This window comes from Drosophila elegans, unplaced genomic scaffold, assembly GCF_018152505.1.
Source record: "Drosophila elegans isolate 14027-0461.03 unplaced genomic scaffold, ASM1815250v1 contig_476, whole genome shotgun sequence".
Classification (NCBI taxonomy): domain Eukaryota; kingdom Metazoa; phylum Arthropoda; class Insecta; order Diptera; family Drosophilidae; genus Drosophila; species Drosophila elegans.
Window position 1 is genome coordinate 17507864 of NW_024545863.1, and position 20760 is coordinate 17528623.

Sequence of the window (20760 nt, forward strand, 5' to 3'; positions counted from 1 at the left end):
TGTCCGCCTCCCAGCTTCCAGCTCCAGATCGCAGATCCCAGATCCACTGCTTCCCATCCCCACATGTGCTGCACAGACATTGTCATCGCATTTGCTCTTCGATTCTCGATCTGTGCCGATCTGGGCTGTTGTCATGTGATTTAAGGGTTCCGTAAATCACGCTTCTTGTCTAATTTTGTCTCGCTCGAGATTCCCGGCATAGTTGCCAACTCAATGGAATTATTTCTTCGTGTCAAGTGCTCCCAAGTGCCCCAAAAAAACAAAAAAAAAAACAAAAACGGGAACACGAAAAGAGGCATTTTGCACATGATCGCGCCACTTCGATCGTTGGCAGCTGCACATTTGCAACTGTATCTGCAACTGCATCATCATCTCCAACTTCATGGCCATTCGAATCTGCATCTGTATCTGAATCTGCCAGCTCATGTTAACTCACTTGGGGATTGGGCATTGGGCACTGCGGATCGGGGATCCTCGATGGAGCATAACAATTACAGACCTCATTGAGTTGTCTTCGCCACTTAAGGAAAAGGCACATCGCATCTGGAGTTGTCTGGCCAAAGTCGTAGACCTGTCGATTTGCATGCCAAAACTAGTTTGCAACTTAGGTTGGGCCAAGGTATCTCTTTGGGTTGGAGGCAGGCCTCTATTAGGTCCAACCTGAACCCCATAATTAATTTACATATAATTGCTGCAATCAGAAATCCCCATCAAATGACACAACGCTGTCCCCCGATGACAAGCTGTAAATTTGTGATTATTGCTATACTTTACTATACATACTATATAGTAAGCGCCACCTGAAACGCCCTCGTCATGAGGCAGAGTCAGATAATTGTGTGTTCAGTTGCTGTCCATTCGGCTGACAGGTGGAATGGTCTCCCAAACAGAAACCATTTGGCGTGTCATCAAAACAATGGCCGTGGTAATCACCACGCAATGGAGTGGCCGCCCCACTACTTTTGTTTGCGGCTCTTTCTAATTCGGGAATGTCACCGATTTGACTGACATCCAATATAATTTAACTAACTTTTATGACACCAATTATCGTGTTGGACTTTTTGGGCCACTCGATTTGGACAGGTGATGTCAGCCCAAGTTAACTGGATATTGTGCGCATTTCCGCCGTTAATATCCCCCCTTCAACATTCAATATGCAGCGAACAATGTCGAGAATTTGAATTTACTTTCGGCCAAGAGATTTATGAATATTCAAGGAACAGAAAATGGGAAAAAATTTGCACATTTCGATACGCAAATAAACATTTGAATTTACCTTTGTCCGGCCAAGTTTAATTTCGGGTCTTTCCCTGGGATTATGGGGTAGATTTTCGCACTCGCATTTGTTCGCTCCAGTTTGCACAAAAGATCTATACCAATCGTGATCGTGATCGTGATTGTGACGTGGGTCTGCCAAGCAGCTGGATATCTCCCGAGATCGGTGGTTGCATTCTGGATATTTTCTCGGCTTTGTCTTCGGTGCTCTATTCTGGGTGAAAATTTACCTAAGATTTCCGTTGATTGCATGTGAATATTTGATGATCGGTTTTGCTGTATGCAAAATATGTTTGCAAATTTTTTAAGTGTTATTTTTTTTCTTTGCGGCCCCGCTGGGGTGGTAAAAATTTGCCCTGTTTTTTTTTTTATTGTTCTTTGTTCGCACAGTCATAATAAGGCGGAACGTGTTGTAAGACTGTTTATTCGGGAAAAAATTTATGGTCTAGGGAGCTGGAATGAAAGTGACCTTAATTAGGCGATGTTGACCTCATTCTTTGGGAGATTCTTAAAAAAAACTTCTGTAACGTGGTAAGAGTGCTTTGTATTGGGTATGTCTGCAAATAAGATTGTATAATACCATGTTTAAATAAATACTATTTCAACGCCAGATAAATGTTTTCAAGTGTAATATATATTTTTGGGAATTTAATCGTTAACACACAAAGGGTACTTATAATAATTCATAAAACGAACATTAAAGTAAAAATAGATTAAGATGGAATAGTAATATTTTAACAGCTAAAAACTAAACTTTCTTGTTCACTAGTTGCTTATAATAAAAGTTGGTTAATCCTTTATCTAAATAAAAAAAAAATCTTCCAACAACTTGAATTTATTAAGGAACTTCTCAGCATTTTCTTAAATTAATTTATACCTAAATCTTTCCCGCCAAAATGTAGGAACTGGATTCTGTCAACCCAGGGTAAGACTCTTATTCAAATCCCAAACTTCACGCCTAATCAGCGAACTGGACAATGGACAAATGCAAATGCTGCATTTTTCGAAAACGAAATCAGAGCATTAACACAGGAAAAGTAGAGAAATTCTTTAGAAAATCCTTCCTCCCTTCCCGCCCGGTTCTCCCCTTCCAGCGTTGATCTTTTGACCTTTACGCTTGAGTTCCCTAAGTCGCCAGACATGCAAAATAATGCATATGAGATTGCATATATGGTTGGGAATCTTGGGCGACACTTTTAAGGGTGGCAACCGCCTTAAAAGGCGCGTTCGCCAGGGAATGAAAAATGGCACAATACTGACCTTTAGTTTTCAGTACAGTACTATTTAAAACTTTACTTTAATTTCAAATTTTATTTTAGAGACTCCACAGCTGTTGGGGACATAAATGTCATATTAATTACGATTTTCCATCAAACGATCGTAAAACTTGAGATATCAAAATTGGTAATTTGAAAAACCATTCGAAATGAATTGTTCGTATCGAATATAGGCTATATAGCCAACAAAGCCAACTCAGGTGCCACCTCCCCACTTGAGCACTATCAAATTTACGAGCCCAAGGCATGAACCCTTTTAGTTTTAGGGCAATTTCACTTGAACAATTCATTCGGGGAGGTGATAGAGCAGAGAACCTCCCATCGGGATGGGGTGGAATCGGAATTGTCAGCACCAGACTCAAGTGGCGATCGCTACTCCGCTGTGTTGACAGAATACTTTCGAAGATGTGGGTGCAGTCGGTTCGCGGAGCACGCGCCAACTTCAAACTGCAGGCCGGGCCATAACTTCTCCGGTTGTCAGGCGTTTAGCTACTTAAACACTTAAGACAGCGTGCGGGCTGCGGGCCGCCCTTCCTTCCGACTGGTTCTCTAGATGATTTGGCTGCCTTAATTGCATTTCTTCGATTCCACGCATGCCACTCACTCAACTACTTGGCGCTCCATTTCGTTTTCGGCGACATGGGCATATGCCCCTCCATGTCCGCGGCGTGTATTAGTAAATTTATTTGGTTTTTGGCAGAGATTTCGTCTCTGGGAAATTTATTAGCACATTAAGATAAAATGAAGTCGTTTGTGCCTCCACGCTCCACTCGATCCGATCCACTCGCGGCTCCCTTGTCTGGCATTAAATTTTATTGCCTTTTTTGCCCATCGTCATCGTCATCGTCGTCGCATTATCCGCTGTCCAACTGCTCGTTCCAGCTTTTGGATCCAAGTCCGCCTCCTGCAAAGGCATTTCGGGAATCCAGTAGTTTTGGTATTTTGAATAATGTCAAGCATCTTTATGGTAGATTTATTCCGGCTAAGCATTCTCTGTTCTCTGTTCTGCGGTGCGTTGGGGGCCGCAGGTGCGGTTCGGTTTTGGGGCATTAAGTATGATTAACAAATGATGAGCGTGTACGAAATGGGGAGGCGGGAAAAACATATAAAACATATGGATTACTGCTCGATAACTAGGTCTTTGTGTGCCAATAACGAAGTGGGTGTCTCGAATTGGTTGATCCCAATTCATCCAAACTATTAATCAATTTATTAATGTGTTCGTACTTATAATGCTCGCAAAATCGAAATTTCTTGTTAGCTACTCTTAAGACATAAACTTTTCTTTGCCCAAATCATACATTTTTAAAACATGGCTATTGAAACTGCTCAGGAATATATATATATACTTCATAAGTCTGCCTATTACATACTTTCGAATCAATAAAGTATGCCGTTTTAATGTACCAGTATGGGGTGTAATAACAATCTTATACTCAAAGTCAAACCTTTTGTGCCTTTGTAAATTTCAACCTCCCAAACAAACTTAAACTGCATTTATCCTTAAATTTAGTTCCCACTAAACTCTACTCCACACAAAGCAGTTATCACTGCGGTGCCAATCTATTCCCAAACGGAGTATCAATTAAAGGGTTCCAGTCACAGCACGCAACTAACTGCGTCAATTAGGAGCTGCCAGAATAAACCACAAAGAACCGCAGCCAGTGATTACAAGCTTTGGTTGTTTGGTCCTGCTGCAGTGGCCACCCCGCGAGTCCTGGCATTCCCATGGAAGGATAATGCAGTCAGTTCCGCTTAGGAAGTCCAACTTCCTGGGGGGGATGGGAACGAGAACGGAACTAAAAACTGCACTTCATCGAGGGGGAGGGCCTCGGACAAAGTCGCAGGGGGTGAACTGCTCTTGCTCCTGTTGTTGTCCTGGCCACTCCGCAGTGTCCTGCCACTGATTGAGTGCATGACTGACCAAGTTGACGGACTCTCGTTGACTGACTGACAATTAAATGACACACCACGCAGCGGAAAATGCGCTGCATGCAACATCAAAGCGGCTGCAGTTGTCAAATCGGAGGCGGTCGGCGTGTGAAACGCTGACTGGGAGATTTCCATGCCAAACAGGAAGTGGATGTTGCCACAGGAAATGTGATTTGTAGTTTTTCCTCTACCTTGCTCGTTTCTATTTTGATTAAAATTTGTTTGTCCTGCGACAGGTGAGGCTGTAAAAGCACTCGAGCAGCGCCAGTCGCAGCTGACTTTCCACATCGGTTTCCGAGCAGCTTTTTAAAGTCCTTGCCGGGGCCAGACGCCATTTTGATGGCAGCCAGCCAAGTCAACGATCCAACTCCAGCTCCTTTTCCGCTGGCTGCCGCTTTTATTTGACAACTCGTTCCAAATAGCACAAAAGCCAAGCTGACATGGATACACATGAAAGTTGCGAGTCGCGAACGGATTTTTATTTCATTTTTTTCCTGCTTCTCTCATTTCCTTGGCGGCTTTCATTTCGTTTTTAGTGCTATTCATTTTTTTTTTTGGCGCATGTCCTTTGGCGGCTGCGACTCAAAGGCGGAAGCAGCGGTCTCATATGTCCCACTGTCCCGTTCTTGTTGCAACACTTCAAAAAATAGTTTATAAAAAAGATTGTTTCCATTGAATTAAGAACTAACGAACTAAATATAATGAATATAAAGAAATAAAATAATTAATTATGAGTCTGTTTCAATAGACTTTATAAAGCGAGTAAATTGTAACGGCAAAACCCTTTTAAAAACAACTTAAATATTTATAACATCCAATCGAAACTCCAGAAGAATCTCAATTGTTAAGAAGGTTTAAGGTATCAATAAAATTATTATTTACATAAACAATAGATAATATTATTAATATTAATATTTTATATTAAAAATACATTGTTTATATTAAACAAGGTTTTATGAATAGTACATTTTTTATCTTAAAAAAATTATTCGATAATTTTTGTACAGTGTATTATTGTTACGTGTACTGTGGCCCGTTTTCTTTCGCTGGCTGTAATCAACGTTTTTGCAATGCTTCTGTCTGCTGTCTGTTTGTTTATCAAAAGAGTCAACTGTGGCAACCTGGTGGCAGCCTTCCTGCCCGCCCCGCCCCTTTTTTTTCGCCCCCACCCAACCGCCTACCTTTGCTTGTGTTGAAATTTTCAATTTAATTTTCTCCGCTGCCATTTCACTCTGTTTGCTTTGACTTCGTTCCTTTCTGGCTTTCAACTTCCTTTCATTTCTCCTTTTTTGATGCATGACAAGACGCATTTGACAGACGACGGCTGCACCTACACAAACCAGTCCCAAACAGAACACCTCCTGCCAGGATATTCGCATGTAACGCAATGACACACAACACACGCGCTGCTCATTTGTCTCGGGTTGTGCGAGCAGCAGAAATTGAAGTGTCAAAAATTTTGACACCTCCGATTGTGCCCCATGACGGATCGAGGCCAAGAAGGATGGCATTAGTAGGCATATGGCAGGGATTAGCTCGTCCGGACTCACTTGGAGCCCTTTAATGGGATTCCATCGCAGATCAATTGATTTGCCACTGTAAGCCAAAAATAATAGAATAATTCCAATCGCTTTAAAAAGAAGTTAGTTGTATGCAACAATTGATATTTTAAAATACAGAGAATTTAAATGAAGTAATCTTTAAATTGAATTTGTTTATTAGTTTATTTATTTATTTTATATTTCATTATAATTTTTTATTATTATATTATTTCAAAACCTACTCCCTATTAATACTTACTTAAGATATATTTCATTTGAAGGGATAGGCAAATGATAAATAGTTAAAGAAGTAGTGTATATTTGAAATACATTTTGAAACTCCTGCATCTTGATTCTAGGATAACTCAGTCAAACTCTTTTCTTCGATTCGCTGCCATTGAAGGGAAAGTCGAACCCGAGCAACGATGTCCCTAAACCGGGAAAGGAAGGGTTTCCCTCGGGTTGGCGCGAAGACAAATTATGATTTTATGCAGATTCTGGGTGAGCGAGTGTTATGTTGTGTAAGGGAGCGACAAAGATTCATTCCGTGTCATCAGTCAACTTGATGGTGTAATTATATGGCATTACAAAAACACAATAAGAGGAACAACCCGATCCACGGCCGAACGAAGTTCAAGTGGCGAGTCCGTGGCCGTGGAAAGTGTTAATAATAATGATGATGACGATGCTGCTGCTGCCAATGTGGAAACTGGATGCTGGAAACAGGATATTTTCGGCGAATAATTGACTGCAGTTACGCGCCTGTTACGGCCCAAACTCTCTGGCAGTTTATTAATTTAAATGTCACCGTTCCCGCAGACGCTGCTTCACTGCCAAGTTACATCGAGAACATCCCGCACCGATGTCAAAAGGTGAAATTTCAAACCCAAACAGTTTCCCAGTGAGATGGTTCTTGTTTTCGGTTAATGAAAACTAACCACGATTTATCTTCATTAAATTGGGAAATTTAACGATCTCAAAATCTTCCGGAAGTACGCTACCTGTAAATAGATTTGGAGAGTGAGTAACAGTCGGCTAAGTTCAAAGTTTAAGCCTGGCCAGCCCGAAGTGACGTCTTCAGATGGGTCTTATGATCTAGATCCGCAGAACCAACAAAGCCGAAATTGAGCTGCAGGTGTCAACAAACCAACTAAGGTGGCCTGGTCAAGTGGAGGGGCCATTAAAAGAGCGTTGGGCCAGCAGTTAAAGAACCATTAAAAGGCGGACAAAAACTCATGTGCCGAGGTGATTTTGTCCCAAAGCATAATACCGTTTAAATAAAATTATAAAAAGTTTTTAATGGTCCACACGAGTCACCTGACAAAGTTCAGCAAAAAGAGTTTATTTCCTTGAAAAGAAAAGATTTCCACACCGGATATCATAATTACTTTTCGGGAACTTTAAAAATACAAAAAATAACTTTTTATGATATCTTCCTGCGTATGCTTACTCTTTTCTATTGAGGTCTAAATATACCTTTATAATTTGGCCAGCTGGCGAAATATTTTGGGCGCCAGATTAGTTTTTTTTCTGTAGAAAAGCTCACTATAAACTACTCGACAGAACTTTTATTGAAAACCGTTTGCCTTCATTTAGATACATTTCATTCGAGCTCGCTACAAAATGGCCACCCATTCCAGGACTCAACACATGCGCCCTGAACATCAACTGTTGCCCTTTCGATTTGACCCCTTGGTCGAGGCCACCGAACAAAGAGTTGGCAGTATTGAAAGCAAAAAAGCGAACATGGGATATTGGCCATTTTGGATGGGATTCGGATACGGATTCGCACTCAGCTTGGCCGATGGGCCAATCCTGCCGTCAGCAGGATATGCGTCCTGCCATTCACTGGACACTCCCTTGGGTGCTGATGGAACTGCCCAAACTGGTTGGAGCGGAGCAATCCGCATTTGAATACAAAAATCATTAAAATTCGTCGTGAAAACGTCTTAAGTTTCCTGCTGTTCGGCTTCACGACTGTGAGAAGAAACGGGCAAAAGTACGGTGGTGACCTCTGAACTCTGCCTATCCCGTTGCGGACGGCGGCTGTCCCGAAGGGGTTATGCCGAAATTATGTGCGTGACTGACCAATGCGCTGACCACTGTCCAGCTTTGTGAGTTCTCGACCGCACGCACTCGCATCCTTTAAGGAAATCGCAGCCCAGGCCAAACCCGTTGTCCTTCAACTGTCCTGGGTATGCCGCCTCGAAAGCTGTCTCCTTAATCATTAATAAAGTCTAATTTATGAAAATAATCTGTTTGCTCTGCGCAGTCCTCGGTCCAGAGGACCAAGTCCAGGTGTAATCCGAGTCCATTCTGGGCGCCCAGGCAATCGGTTTTGCATGGCCATGGCGCAACTGCCAGACACGAACAATGCGCCCATCAATCAACAGATTTTCGAGTTCAACAAGAGGCTTGCGTTTCAATCATTCGGCTAAGTATATTCACAAATGTTTGCGTAATTAGCCTAATGGATAATTTGCGTAGCAGCGAAAGTTGAAATTTGGCTTAAGATTGCTGATTGAAATGTGCCAAAAATAGCCTGACGGGTAGTAAGCTTTTGATTGCTAATGAGTACAATATTATTACCTTGCAGTAAATCAATATTGACAGATGTAATACAAAGCTTATTAGTTTAGTTATTGTTAGGAAAATATTCCATTACCTGCCGCAAGTCATTCCAATCGTACGGCACGTGCAGTATCCCAAAGATGAGAGTGCAAAAGTCAAACCAAATAAAGGGCAGTCCTTAGGCAGCATTCGACTGTCCCAGATCAAGATAGCCCTGCTGGCAGATATACAAATAAATAAATCACATCCGAGGTAAAGGGATCCTCGCCATAAAAAACAAGATCAACAAGATCAACCCTTCGACGCAAACATTATGATCTTCGGCATTAAGAAGGAAAAGGGCAAACAAAGCATCCGAAAAAAAAGGATAAAAGGCGAACAAAGGCCATTGGAAGCTGAGTGGCCTAATTTGTCGAGTTTCAGTTGCGAGTTTGAGTTGCGAGTTGCTAGTTGCGAATGGCAAGCCCCGACACAAATGGGCCAAACAGCCGACGAACCGCATTCACTAAATGGTCCACAAAAGAGTTTCTGCGGAGGCTGCACGCGTAGGTTCCCGAGGTCGAGTCCTGAATGCGGCAAGGGTTTCGTCCCGATTCCTTGTGATCGGCTTAAGTGGCGCATTGAAGGGATTACGAAGTTCGCAATCTGCGCTCCTCTGTTTGTTTTTCAGTAGCTTCTTTGGCTTCAGGCCACTGGGCACTTGAATGTTCATTGAGTTTTACGCATCTGACGATTAGCATGGGCAATCCGCTTCTGGAGATGAGAGGATCTTCAGATCGGCAACAATTGTTTGGACCCATTGTGCCTTAACACTTTTATGCCGTGCGAGTGTGGGAAACAAGGGTTGGTCGAGGGTGTTGCCGTGGTGGGCGTGCACTGACAAGTGACGACGATTTTCCCACATTAAGTGAGCCCAGGAAGCGGCTCAGCGGGATTCCCCTTGTTGCACTATCTGAAACAGTGTATTTCAAAGTGCCATTGAAAAGGCGTTGAAGCGCGCAATTTCGCATGTTATTTTCGCTAAATTGCGCTAATCGCTTAAACTTTTTTAGCGACCACTCGTCGAGGGTGTGGCAAATGGCCTTAAAACCGCATTGTTTACAGCTTAAGTCCCATCTAATATGTTGTCATGGCGAAAAAGGTTTATGGCGCATTTGAATTAGGCCTTTCTTCTTCGTCGCCGGCTTTGACACAAGTCACTGTTGAGCTGGGAAACTTTCCACTTAATTTTGATTCTTTTCATAATTTACCCACACCCCCAATCGTTTCTTCAATGGCCACTTGAGGCTTTTTGTCACATCCTTCTATTCAAATCCGTACGAAATTACATATTCATGTGCGGAGAGGCTCTCTCAGATGGGTCTCAAGAGCTCGTTTCAATTATCCTTTCAGGGCTTTCAGCGGGATATGTGAAAAGCTGACGTCGTCAATTCATACCCTGCTCCGACTTGGCCATAATCAATGTCTAGTGAAAATGCAGTCCCACCAAATCCTTTTGGACAGTTGACGCTGCACATTCGAGGCCTTAGACCCTTGAATTTAGGGCCTGACATGAATTGCGGAAGGAAGCAGTTAGGCAGCGGGAAATTCCATCGATTAAAGGGTCTTGGTCAGCGACACTTTGTGGTCAAACAATGCCGGCTGCATAAAGCGACAAGAGTTATGGGCCACAAAACCCGAAAAAGCAGAAAGAATAGAATGGATTTCAATGAGAATAGGCAGCCGGCCAATATCCTTTGAGTGACTCCCTCCGGATAAGATCTAAGAAATAGTCAAGCTGTGTGCGAGCGCCTCATTAAACGGTATTTTTGTGGCCGTTCGTATCTCACAGTTGCATCTTGTTATCTTGTCAGGAGACTCGAGTGTGTGTGTGCGTGGGTAAACTCTCGGCTTGGCGACAATTTTGCGTCATTTGTGGTTGGCCAAGAGCGGAGGAGAGAGACCCAAACCCATCCATCCATCCAACCATCCAACCATCCAACCATCCAGCAGAGCCAACAAAAGGCGCCTTTGTTTGGATCCTAAGCAGCGGCAGCATCAGCGGCAGCGGCAGCCGTCGTCAGTACTGAAGTACTGTATCTCGGGGAACGTGTATCTGCGTCTTGGGCTGCAGCCTGCATGTGTCGCTGCTCCTGTGAGTGGGCACCCTAATGCGCTTCTAATGGCTGCGACAGACCGCATGAGTGTCCCTCCATTGTCGCTCGCTAAATGCCCCACTATGGCAATGAGCAACCTTTGTCTGGCGAAGCGTGGGACTCGATTGCGATTGCCACCGAGTGGCAGTGTGAATTACGCAAATACACACTGGTGATTGCAAAAAATTGCATTATCAGAAACTACTTGCAGTGCGTTAATCTCGATCGCGGTTCAACGTGAACCTAATTGAAATTGTTCACCCTAAAAATTGATGTCGCCAAAGATCAGGGAATGCGGCTGTTGTCGCAGGACAAAAGTTCAGTGGGCAGCTGAATTAATCTCACAGCTCTCGCCTCTGCGGACACCATCCATAATCCGCATCCTCAGCGGACTGATAAGAGTCTCGATTCTGTATGTACACTTAGAGCTACTTATTTGTTGTTTATAATAAGCGTGTGGTGGAACTTTTTAATATTTTTTCTATGCTCGGTTTGTTTACATTTTCGGCTTGAAAATTGACGGCCTGAAACGAAACGAAAACAAAGACGGACACTCGACTGATAGATTAGCGAGGCTGGTTTTTGGATTGGCAGTGCAAAGGGGCCAAGCAACGGGGGGGGGGACGGCAATCTCGAAAGCGCTTTTTGATGAACGGACGTGCACAAGTCTCTGCTTAAAAGCAGGTCAATTGACCTCGCCTCAGTCGCTCTCTTAAATGGCGCTTATCAGGCACTCGTAGAAACAAAATGCTTCTTATCAACAACTGTCTGCAACGACACTGGGTCTCTGAGTGGAAACATCAAGAAGAAATCAGCTTCTGGAACGAACCAGAAGCCGAAGATTCTTCCCCTCAGATTCATCGGAATTGATATTTCTTTACTGAAAACAGTTCTTTGTGCCAGCGAATGGCCTTTTCATAAATGGGAAAAACCATATTGCGCAGAGTTCCACCATTTTATGTGTTTTCTTTCAAGTTTAATTAATTAGCACTCGGTAATGAATGTAAATATTTGTTTTTGCAAAATAAATCGTAAATATATATACTAAACATGTTCTTAATCGGATAATTATAAAATCTGAATTTAAGAAATTATAGCCATTCAAAAGGTAATGAAATTAAGTCTTCTTGTAAAAATTTAGTTATTCGTAAGCACATTAATCATAATAAGTTTTAATTTAAAACAAATCACAAAGCGGATCTCATAAAACTAACTCAAAAATGATTATTTTGGAAGTACAATATATAAAAAGTTAATAGGCTGATGTTTCGCATGACAGTTCGGTACCTATAGAATAACTTTAAAAACCCTTTCCAAAAAAGCACTTTATAAAATATGTATTTTTAGGAATTAAAACCATTTATATAACAAAAATGATTAATATTTTGAACAAGAAGATAAGAAAACTTCTGCAGTCTACGGTACAGACGGACAGACGAACATGTCCGGATCGATTCTATTAGTGATGCTGAAAAAATTAGCGTCGGAAATGTCTGCTTCACGGTGTTTTGATTTGATTGCCCTTTGTACAAGGGCATACAAAATAAATAACTACGGATTGATTTTCTATTTTTTCTACGTCTACATAATAACCAATTTTTGCAGTACTTTGTTTTATAAGGAGTATTCGACTATGCGTATATATTTTACTTATTTGTGTTAAAAAATTGGCTTATGACCTTTGATTTGGCAACAAATTTGTTATTGATTTCAGTATATTACAATATATATATATATATATATATATATATCTTTGCTTTTGATTCAAGTTATTTTGTCGCCTTAAAATATTTAATTTATTTTATTAGAACACTTCTGCGAGAAAGAGGCATCTCATTATTGTCAACCGAACCAGTTCAGTTTGAATCAGAGGTCCTGCCCCCTTAAATGCCATCGATTAGTTGGTCAAAAACCAGAAACAGTTACCAGACAGACACCGTTGAATCGGATAGATCATTAATTACAGCCCTAATCCATCAGCATCCGTCAACAACTTGGGCCTCTCACCTCGCCCAGTCTCACCTTTGCCTCCAACTTTCTCACACTCGGACGGAGCTGGATATTAATTAACCATGCCAAAATAGCGAAACTGACCATTAACACCGAAAAGGTTGAGAAGCCGGCCAGCGGACGAGGAATGTCGGGAACTATTATCTCTCTAATGGGCGAAAACACACGCGCTGTGTCCTGTAAGGGGATACTTTCCCGGCTCGTCAGATTCCGGCACGGACATCTCATAACTTCCACTGACCGCTGTCCAGTTCGAGCAAAGGCAACCCCTTCGCGCAGCTTGAGACTTCTTGGCCATCCTTTCTTCTCTTTGCTTAAGCCTTTGTTTTTCCCGGCATTGTCCTGGCACCGGGCACTTTGCATAATCAATAATCCTTGTCGCTGGCCCGCCATTGTCGCGCTGACCAACACGTCTGAAAAGATAAATTATGGTTTGTAGTCAAATTGAAGGCAAACAATCCCGGACAAGGACCGGACCGAGGGAATCCGAATGCAATGGGTTGGAAGCGACCGGGCTGGGGTGGTCATCCGATCGCCCCGAAGACAGCTGCCGTGTGCTGAAACCGGACAATGCGAGGCAAGCTACGAGCCAAGGCATTCCTCAACTATTAAAGTTTGTTTTTAATATTTTGGGATTTATGAATTAATTAACATAGGTTCGAATTTTGGAGAGAGATTTTTTGTTTTCTATTAAATAGCTACAAATACTTAGCTAAACTACTTAGATAGATTGTATTCTAAATACTGACTAATCTAAATAATAGTCGATAGCCAGCCATCTTAACTTTCATATGAGTCCTTATTGCATAGCATTTTAATATAAAAGTATTATAACCAATTATTGAATTTAAAAAAAAAACAATGTTAATTAGTTTTTTAATTTTTTCAAATTTTTGAAAAGTTGTTGTATAACTTTTTCCACTGTTTTTAGTCGATTGAATTCAGATTTCCAAACCTGAGAAATAGCCTATATTAGCAAAGCTTACAATGATGTTATTGTTATCCCAACTTAAACATAGTCAATCAAAATCCTATTTGAATATTTACATAACTATTCTATCAAAAATGTATATATTTTCAAATTATACTCAATTCAATTCAAACACCCAGAATAAAATTCATCGACATTGACCAAATCCCTAGCAAAGTAAACATAATTAGCCATTTATTTAAATTGTAGTCACCATAAAACAGAGGAAAAGAAAGCGGATAGTTGACCTTTTGCGCTCGCTGCAATGGCCAAAAGTCCTAAGACAAACGGCCAGCTGTGCAAATGTCAAGACGTAAGTGTCAAAATGCTCATTAATAACGTCATCCTTAACGGCCGCAGGACGATGGCCATAAGATCGGAAGCGCAGGCAGGTGAGATCCTTGCCGGGCAGGGCAAAGGCAAAGGCAAAGGCAAACACATGCACATGGGCAGCTCTGACCAAAGATGGAATCGATGAGAATGCAAAAAAGCGAAGGTACGGCTAAGCCATCATCAAAGCGAATTCTGGACAATGGGCAAAGTTCGTCAAAGGATGTTTGCGCAAGTAAACATTGGAAACTATCGGGCAGCACAGGATGCGAAGCATACCAGGACATACCACGGTGTCCTTCTCTCGGGATGTGTGTGTGTCCCGAGTGTATGGCAGTGTTAAATTGAAAAATTATGATAAATAGCATAATGAAAGGAGGGGGACCCACATCCCACTGAGAGAACGTCTTCGTCCCGGTGTGAGTGATATGCAAAAGGATATTAATATCCGTGCGGGGACGCGAAAGGGGTTGGGCCCAAGACGAGCGACCAGCCTCGAGTGAGTGTTGCTAAAGTGTGCACTGGCCTATAAAGGATACCCATTCGCCACGGGATATCATTTACGATGCCGTGTCGTTTGACCGCCCAACGGGACTCGGGACACAGGACCTCCTTCCCTGCTCTTAAGACAGCTTCCGGGTCCTTTGTTTATCTACCCGGCAATAGTTCACATGAGCTTATCATCCGCAGAGCGAGTGTTTGCGAAAAGAGTTTGCCAATTCGCGGGGGGTGGACGAAGGGGTTAGCTCTATTGACAATTGTCGTAACTTTGCCTTTGGTCTGGTGGGATATTCTCGGCTTAGTCCTGTAATGCCCGTTGTCTTTATGGTCCCGGTCCGCCTTGGACGTGGGCTGGGGATTTTGGTGCGGTTATCGCAGGACACATAACTTCGTATACTTTATTTGTCAGTGGGGTAAAATCAGTCGATAAAAATGTTTTTAACCACATTTAAGGTCTCTGACTTGTAGCCGCACTTCTGGCGCCACTCCTCCAGCTCTGTTTCCCGAATCACACGCCTCGTGGTCACCGAATCGATGGTGCAGATGGTGTCCGCCTCCAGCTCCTCGCCCACTTGGTCCAGCTGGTCCAGCCGATCGTAGATGATGCCCAGCACCCCGTGTCGCCTGAGTCGATTACGAATCTCCAAGCTGGTGGTGGGACTGCCGTAGGCAAAGGCCTCCAGGTTCAGCAGATGAAGGAATGCCATGGTGGCGAACTTGTTCAGTAGCGAGTTGGCGTGCAGGGTCAGCCCCAAGAACTCGAGGGAGTGACCCATGGCCACGGCGGTCTCCAGCACGTTTACTCTTTGGTCAGCGTACTGCACCTGGGCACTCGGATCCTCGAGGAGCAGGGTCACAGGATAGAGGTTCTGCTTGTAGCGAACCATCGCACAGATGTCGGCATCAAAGCTGCAGAACACAATGCGCCGCTGTCCCGCATTCTTGAGCACCAACTCCAGTATAGTGTCCACATAGAAGTTTCTGTCAAAGGTGGGCTTGAAACTGCCGCTCTCCCAACGCCGCTCGCTGGTCATTTGGGGCCACTTGATCTCGATAAAGAAGCCCACTTCCAGGGGCAGCACGTCCTCGGCCAGGAGCTCCAGGAGTAGGGGGAATGGTCGCTGCTCCGCCAGCATGCGATCGCAGGACGTGTCGCAGCCCTTGCTGCCCGCGAACCGCAGGACCCTCACCTCCTTCAGCTGCTCGTAGGTGAATGCCTCCAGTGGAACGGCCACTAGGTTGTTTCTCTTGCATCCTCCCATGGAGAGCAGCATCAGCTTGTTCAGTTTCTCGTAGGCGAAGACCAGCAGGTCGTGGTTCTCCAGCAGATCCTCGTAGCAGGGCAGCCGCTGCAGCAGGAACCGCAGCACAAAGTCGTGGTGCACCACCACCTGGGCATCCTGCGTCAACTGGACATCCATCTCCACCATGTCGGCATTGGCCAGGGCAGCCTGCTTGAAGCCATACACGGTGTTCTCCCTCACCAAATCGCAGCCAATCCGGTAGGTGTTGCCCGATCCCTTGTGTCCGATGTTCATGCACAGGCGACTCTTGCGCCAGTAGCGCTCGTAGCTGTGACTCAGATCGCAGTGGGAACTCTCCAGCGGTCGGATGACGAGGTACCGCACGCACATCTCTATCAGGGGGCGGTGGGTGGAGGCGCAGGTGACCTTCACCCGGGCCGAGCCCTCGGTGCCCAGCAGTTGACTCGGCATCAGGAAGCCATAGCCGTAGTGGTAGGGTGGCTCGTCGGAGGCCGTTTTATGTGCATAGGTGAAGAGATCCAGGCGGTAGAGCGTTTCCGCCGGAAAGGCGATGGAACAGTGGAACAACTGCAGGTCCTCCGGTCCGCACGGGACTCCAAACTCGCACTGAAAGGCCAGCGCCTTGGGGTTGCACAGATTCACCACCTCGACGAGGGCCAGGCCAAGATCCAGGTTGTCGACCTGGCTTTTGCGGGCTTTGAAGTGCCGCGACAGGCGCGTGTCCGATGAACCCACCTTGATGGGACGATTAGCCGCGGAGCAAGGATCCTCCGGAACCTCGAACATTGGCTGCACATGGACATGGAGCAGCCGTTGCTTCTGCCGCTGCCACAGGAAGGGAGCATTGAAGAGCTTCAGGTGCACAATGGTCTCCGTGGTGGCCCATCCACGGTCCACCTGGTTGTCCTCGTCGTCGTCGTGCGGCATTCCGAAGGTGTCGCACCGCTTCAGCATGTTCTGGCAGGTGCGAATGACCCTCGGCTTGAACTGCGACTCCCAGAAGCGGACGTACACCTCGTTGGCCTTGGGATCGTACACCACCACGCAGTAGCGATAGTGGATGTCGATGTTGCGGGGTATCTCCACGGTCGCCTCGAGCTGGAAGCACTTGCACACGCAGTCGGGACACACTTCCTTCGCCATGATGTACACCTTCTTGGGATCCCAGCTGCCCAGTGAGTCGCAGTTGCCACTGATGCCCACGTACTCGTTGGCCCTCAGACTGCGATGGAACTTCACGCAGAAGGGCCACTCGGTGGTGGGCACTGCTGGTGGAGTGGCCGCCTCACCCGCATCCTGATCCGTCCTCGGTTCATCGTCCTGGACCTTGGGCTCACACTCCTCCCGCTCGTTGGCGAAAAACCAGCGATGCATGGTAAGATGCCTTTCTCAAATGCAACGGGAATTTCGTCTAAGCGCTCTAACTAATAATATATAAAAAAGTAATTTGGAAAAATGTATATCAGATTTCCATGTGTATGTGACAGAACGTGTTGTTCATTTTTTATGTGAATCCAAAATATACAAGAAATGAAGCAAAACTTCAGCTGGCCGAAGGAATTGATTATTGATTATTAACTATTGGACTATATTTCATAAAAACTAAAAAATAAATGTGTTGTTAATTTCTTTTTTCCGATTGTTCCTGAGGGAACTATAAGACATAGTATTAGAAAGGCCAAAAATTGATATTTTCATTTCGAATATGTCAAATTGGATAAAATCATTATTTTTGAGTTCCATTTCATAATGTCTAATCTGACAAGCAAATATAACTTTGAAATTCCCAGAATACAGCGATTCCCATATAAAAATTTCATGTTTTGTCTGTCACATGACAAAACATATCATTAACTAACCACAAAAAGCAGGACTTCTTTTGAGGAATCAAGAATTTTAATGAAACTTTCCCACCAAAGTCAGCTAAGCATCCTGTCATATTGCCCGCAGGAAGTGATCTTTCGATCCGGAAACTATAAAATTGGTATACCAAGCCCGGAAAAATCTCTGTGTCGCGGAAAAGGCACGCAATCCCCCTCTCCCCACTAAAAAAAAAAAACTGAAACGAGCCACCTGCGACAGGATCGAGATCGAGGGAACTGAAACAAGGATCGATGCAGGGACATGCCAGGAACTATATACAACAGGGGGTTGTACGCTTGCACTCCTGCTCAAATAGGGAAATTAGGCGTAGTTATAGTCAGGGGAAAAAACATAATTAGTGTTGGCTTTAAAATTTAATTTTAATTGTAGTCTCTCCCAAAACTGTTGGTAAACTGTGGGAACTTTTCGGTCTCCAAACTGATTCCAAATATAGAAATGTCTGTTTGAATGCTGGCGTCCGGAGCGGTGACGTTTGTCAATGAAACCATTTCGGGCACTTCCCAATTTGAGTATCTCACCTTACCCCGAATCAGGGCAACACTTCGCTGGCTTCCAACTTGGGGCGTTCTCGAATTTCTCTGGTGCCTAATCCGCTTGTTTACCAAACAAATCAGCCGAAAAGGGTGTCGAAAACTTGAGAAGGGGGTGAGTAAGAGGGGTCTCCAAGGATGGATCGAAATTTATGTCCGTCAACAGCGATTAAACAGCAAACGAGGCAATCAAGAAGATCCAGCCACATGCCAGAAGACTCAACCCCAACCGCAGATGCTGCAACTCGTTAACATTTTTGTTCCCCAATTCTGCTGCTTGGGACGACTACAAAATCCAAAGCGATTATATCACTTACCCATTGATAATTTTGAAAAACAAATGTTGAAAAGGTTCCAAGAATGTAGGATGTTTCCATTTGTATTTTATAAAAATAAAATAATAATCGCTAAAATGTTTTACGTCAATCATTTCAGTAACAAAATTTAAAAATTAAAAAGATTTAAAAAACAAGACATAAAAAACTGAAATTATAATAATAAAAAACTACCAAAAACCTTCAGTTTTAATTCCATAACTTTTCTTACAAATATCCAATTTTAAAATGGCATATCTTTATGGTATTGGGGCTTCACTCTCTAAAACTCTACGTTTAAAAATGGTTTTGTAATTTCGGGTCGATTTTTTGTCATTTTTATGATGTAACCCCTTATTAAATATCCGAAAAAATCGTCTTTGCAGAAAAGTGACCAAAAACCTACAGTTCTAAATCCATGACTTATATTTCACGCATCAGATTTCAAAGTTGTATATCTTCAAAGTCTTGTTGCCTAATCTTCTAAAAATATGCATTTAAAATCTGTTTTGAAAGTTTGGGTTGATATGTTTACGACATTAAGTTACGAAATAAAATCATTTTAAAAAAGGTACTAAGAACTTTCAGTTTTAATTCCATAACTTTTCTTGCAAACATTCGATTTCAAAATGGCATATCTTTATAGTATTGGGGCTTCAGTCTGTATGTATATGTTTAAAAACATTGAATTTCGGGTCGATAATATAATAATATGTATACAAGTATGTAATTTCCTCCATCATTACAATAAATCTAATTTAGTTTTTAAATGCAATATAGGTATTACATTTTGCTATAATATTTGTTACATAATTTATATTTATTTTAACTCTGCATTTATTAAATAATATTGGTTTTAACCCTCTTCAACTCTTTTTGTGGGCACAACGACCTCAGTTTTGTCGCAATCGAGCTCTCGCTGTGGTGTTATCCTCCTGCGCTGACACAGCACAAAATGTGGACACATGTCCGCTAGACCGCAGAACGAGTGCCAAAAGTGCTGTCCACCAGCCATGTCCGTTTTCCCCTGCATGTCCCTTTTCCTGACCTCTCGTCCTGTGTCCACATCCACACTTCGGCAGCTGGAAGTGAAATCGAAACCGAAACCGCCGCGCCTGCGCTTGGAACAGCAGGTAGAAGTCCTTGGGATCTTTCCGTTTGCGGGTGTGTGCACTTGACTTGGTTTGTTTGGAATACTGCGGTCGAGATTTTTATGGGTGTGGTGCAGTTGCAAGTGCAATTAAACGGCAAACAAAGCGAAACCGCAGCTTGTGCCCAGGTAGAGCAGAGTTCAACTGTCAACTGGCCGCGGCAATTGCTTGGAGCACTTCCTGGAAACTCAATACGCAATCCTAATTAAGCATAAAGAGACTAATTTCACCGCTGCCACTGTGCCGCATTGTGTGGGAAAATCTAATTGGAAATCTGTGAACTAAGTCGCCTTTCTCGCGGTCTTCAAATTACGCTCATTGCAGCGAGGCCTGTGCGCAGGCGCTCTAAAAAAAGACGGGAAAGTGGGGGATTACTGAGGAAAATTCGGATTTTCCGCTTTGTTTTCGTGTAGTTGAATATCCTTGGGAAACTCACCGAACTCAGGGATTTCCTCAATGTTTTCCCTGTCAGTGGGTAAGCGGTAAGTAAATAATATTTTGTACAATATTTACGTGATTTTGGAGCAGTCCGATTTCCTGGTGGATGTCCTCGGGCAAACACGGATGCAGGATGTGCTTACAGGTTGGGCAGGATATCCACAGGATATTCACTGGATAAACAGGTGCACAGAGGTATTTTCCCAGGGACAAATCGGGATCAATCCGAAATGTAAGAGTGTTTATTCCCCCCTTTGGAACGGTAAACATGTCAATAAATCATCCCAGCACTTTTATGTCATCCAACCACTCAATGGAAATCAATAGCCGGAAAATAGTTTTCCAAGGCAAGCGTTAAACAAATCCAACACCGAAAACACCAGAAATCACAAATTAGCTACACGACAACTACAGTGTGAGAACAAAACCCAACAGTACATTTAAATACGGGAAAAAATTATTGACACATGGAGTCCTCGGTCTCCCCCGGTCGAAATGCACTGCAACCTTATAGTAACATCTGGGCAAGTATTAAAAAAACAATAACAGACCCTCAAGTGACATCCACTGCGCCAGGATCTTCAGCGGCAACTCGCCCGTGGAAGATTACAATTTATGGCTGAGTCTGATTCTACA

General features: G+C 43.5%; 3 protein-coding genes across 3 annotated transcripts; all 3 read right to left on the minus strand.

The window, feature by feature from the left end:
• Positions 1 to 6609: 6609 nt before the first annotated feature.
• On the minus strand, positions 6610 to 7952 carry LOC108141559. The gene is given in 4 exon segments (XM_017265003.1): positions 6610 to 6741; positions 7772 to 7830; positions 7833 to 7920; positions 7923 to 7952. Coding segments are annotated over 4 exon segments (309 nt in total).
• A 1377-nt stretch (positions 7953 to 9329) lies between these two features.
• Positions 9330 to 9500, minus strand: LOC108141565. The gene has a single exon (XM_017265011.1). It carries the CDS (start codon positions 9498 to 9500, stop codon positions 9330 to 9332), a length of 171 nt encoding a protein of 56 aa, XP_017120500.1.
• Positions 9501 to 14900: 5400 nt separating this feature from the next.
• Positions 14901 to 17350, minus strand: LOC108141561 (glycerophosphocholine phosphodiesterase GPCPD1). Its single transcript, XM_017265005.2, has one exon. The coding sequence runs from the start codon at positions 17179 to 17181 to the stop codon at positions 14962 to 14964; it is 2220 nt and encodes a 739-aa protein (XP_017120494.1). The 5' UTR covers positions 17182 to 17350; the 3' UTR covers positions 14901 to 14961.
• Positions 17351 to 20760: the final 3410 nt, after the last annotated feature.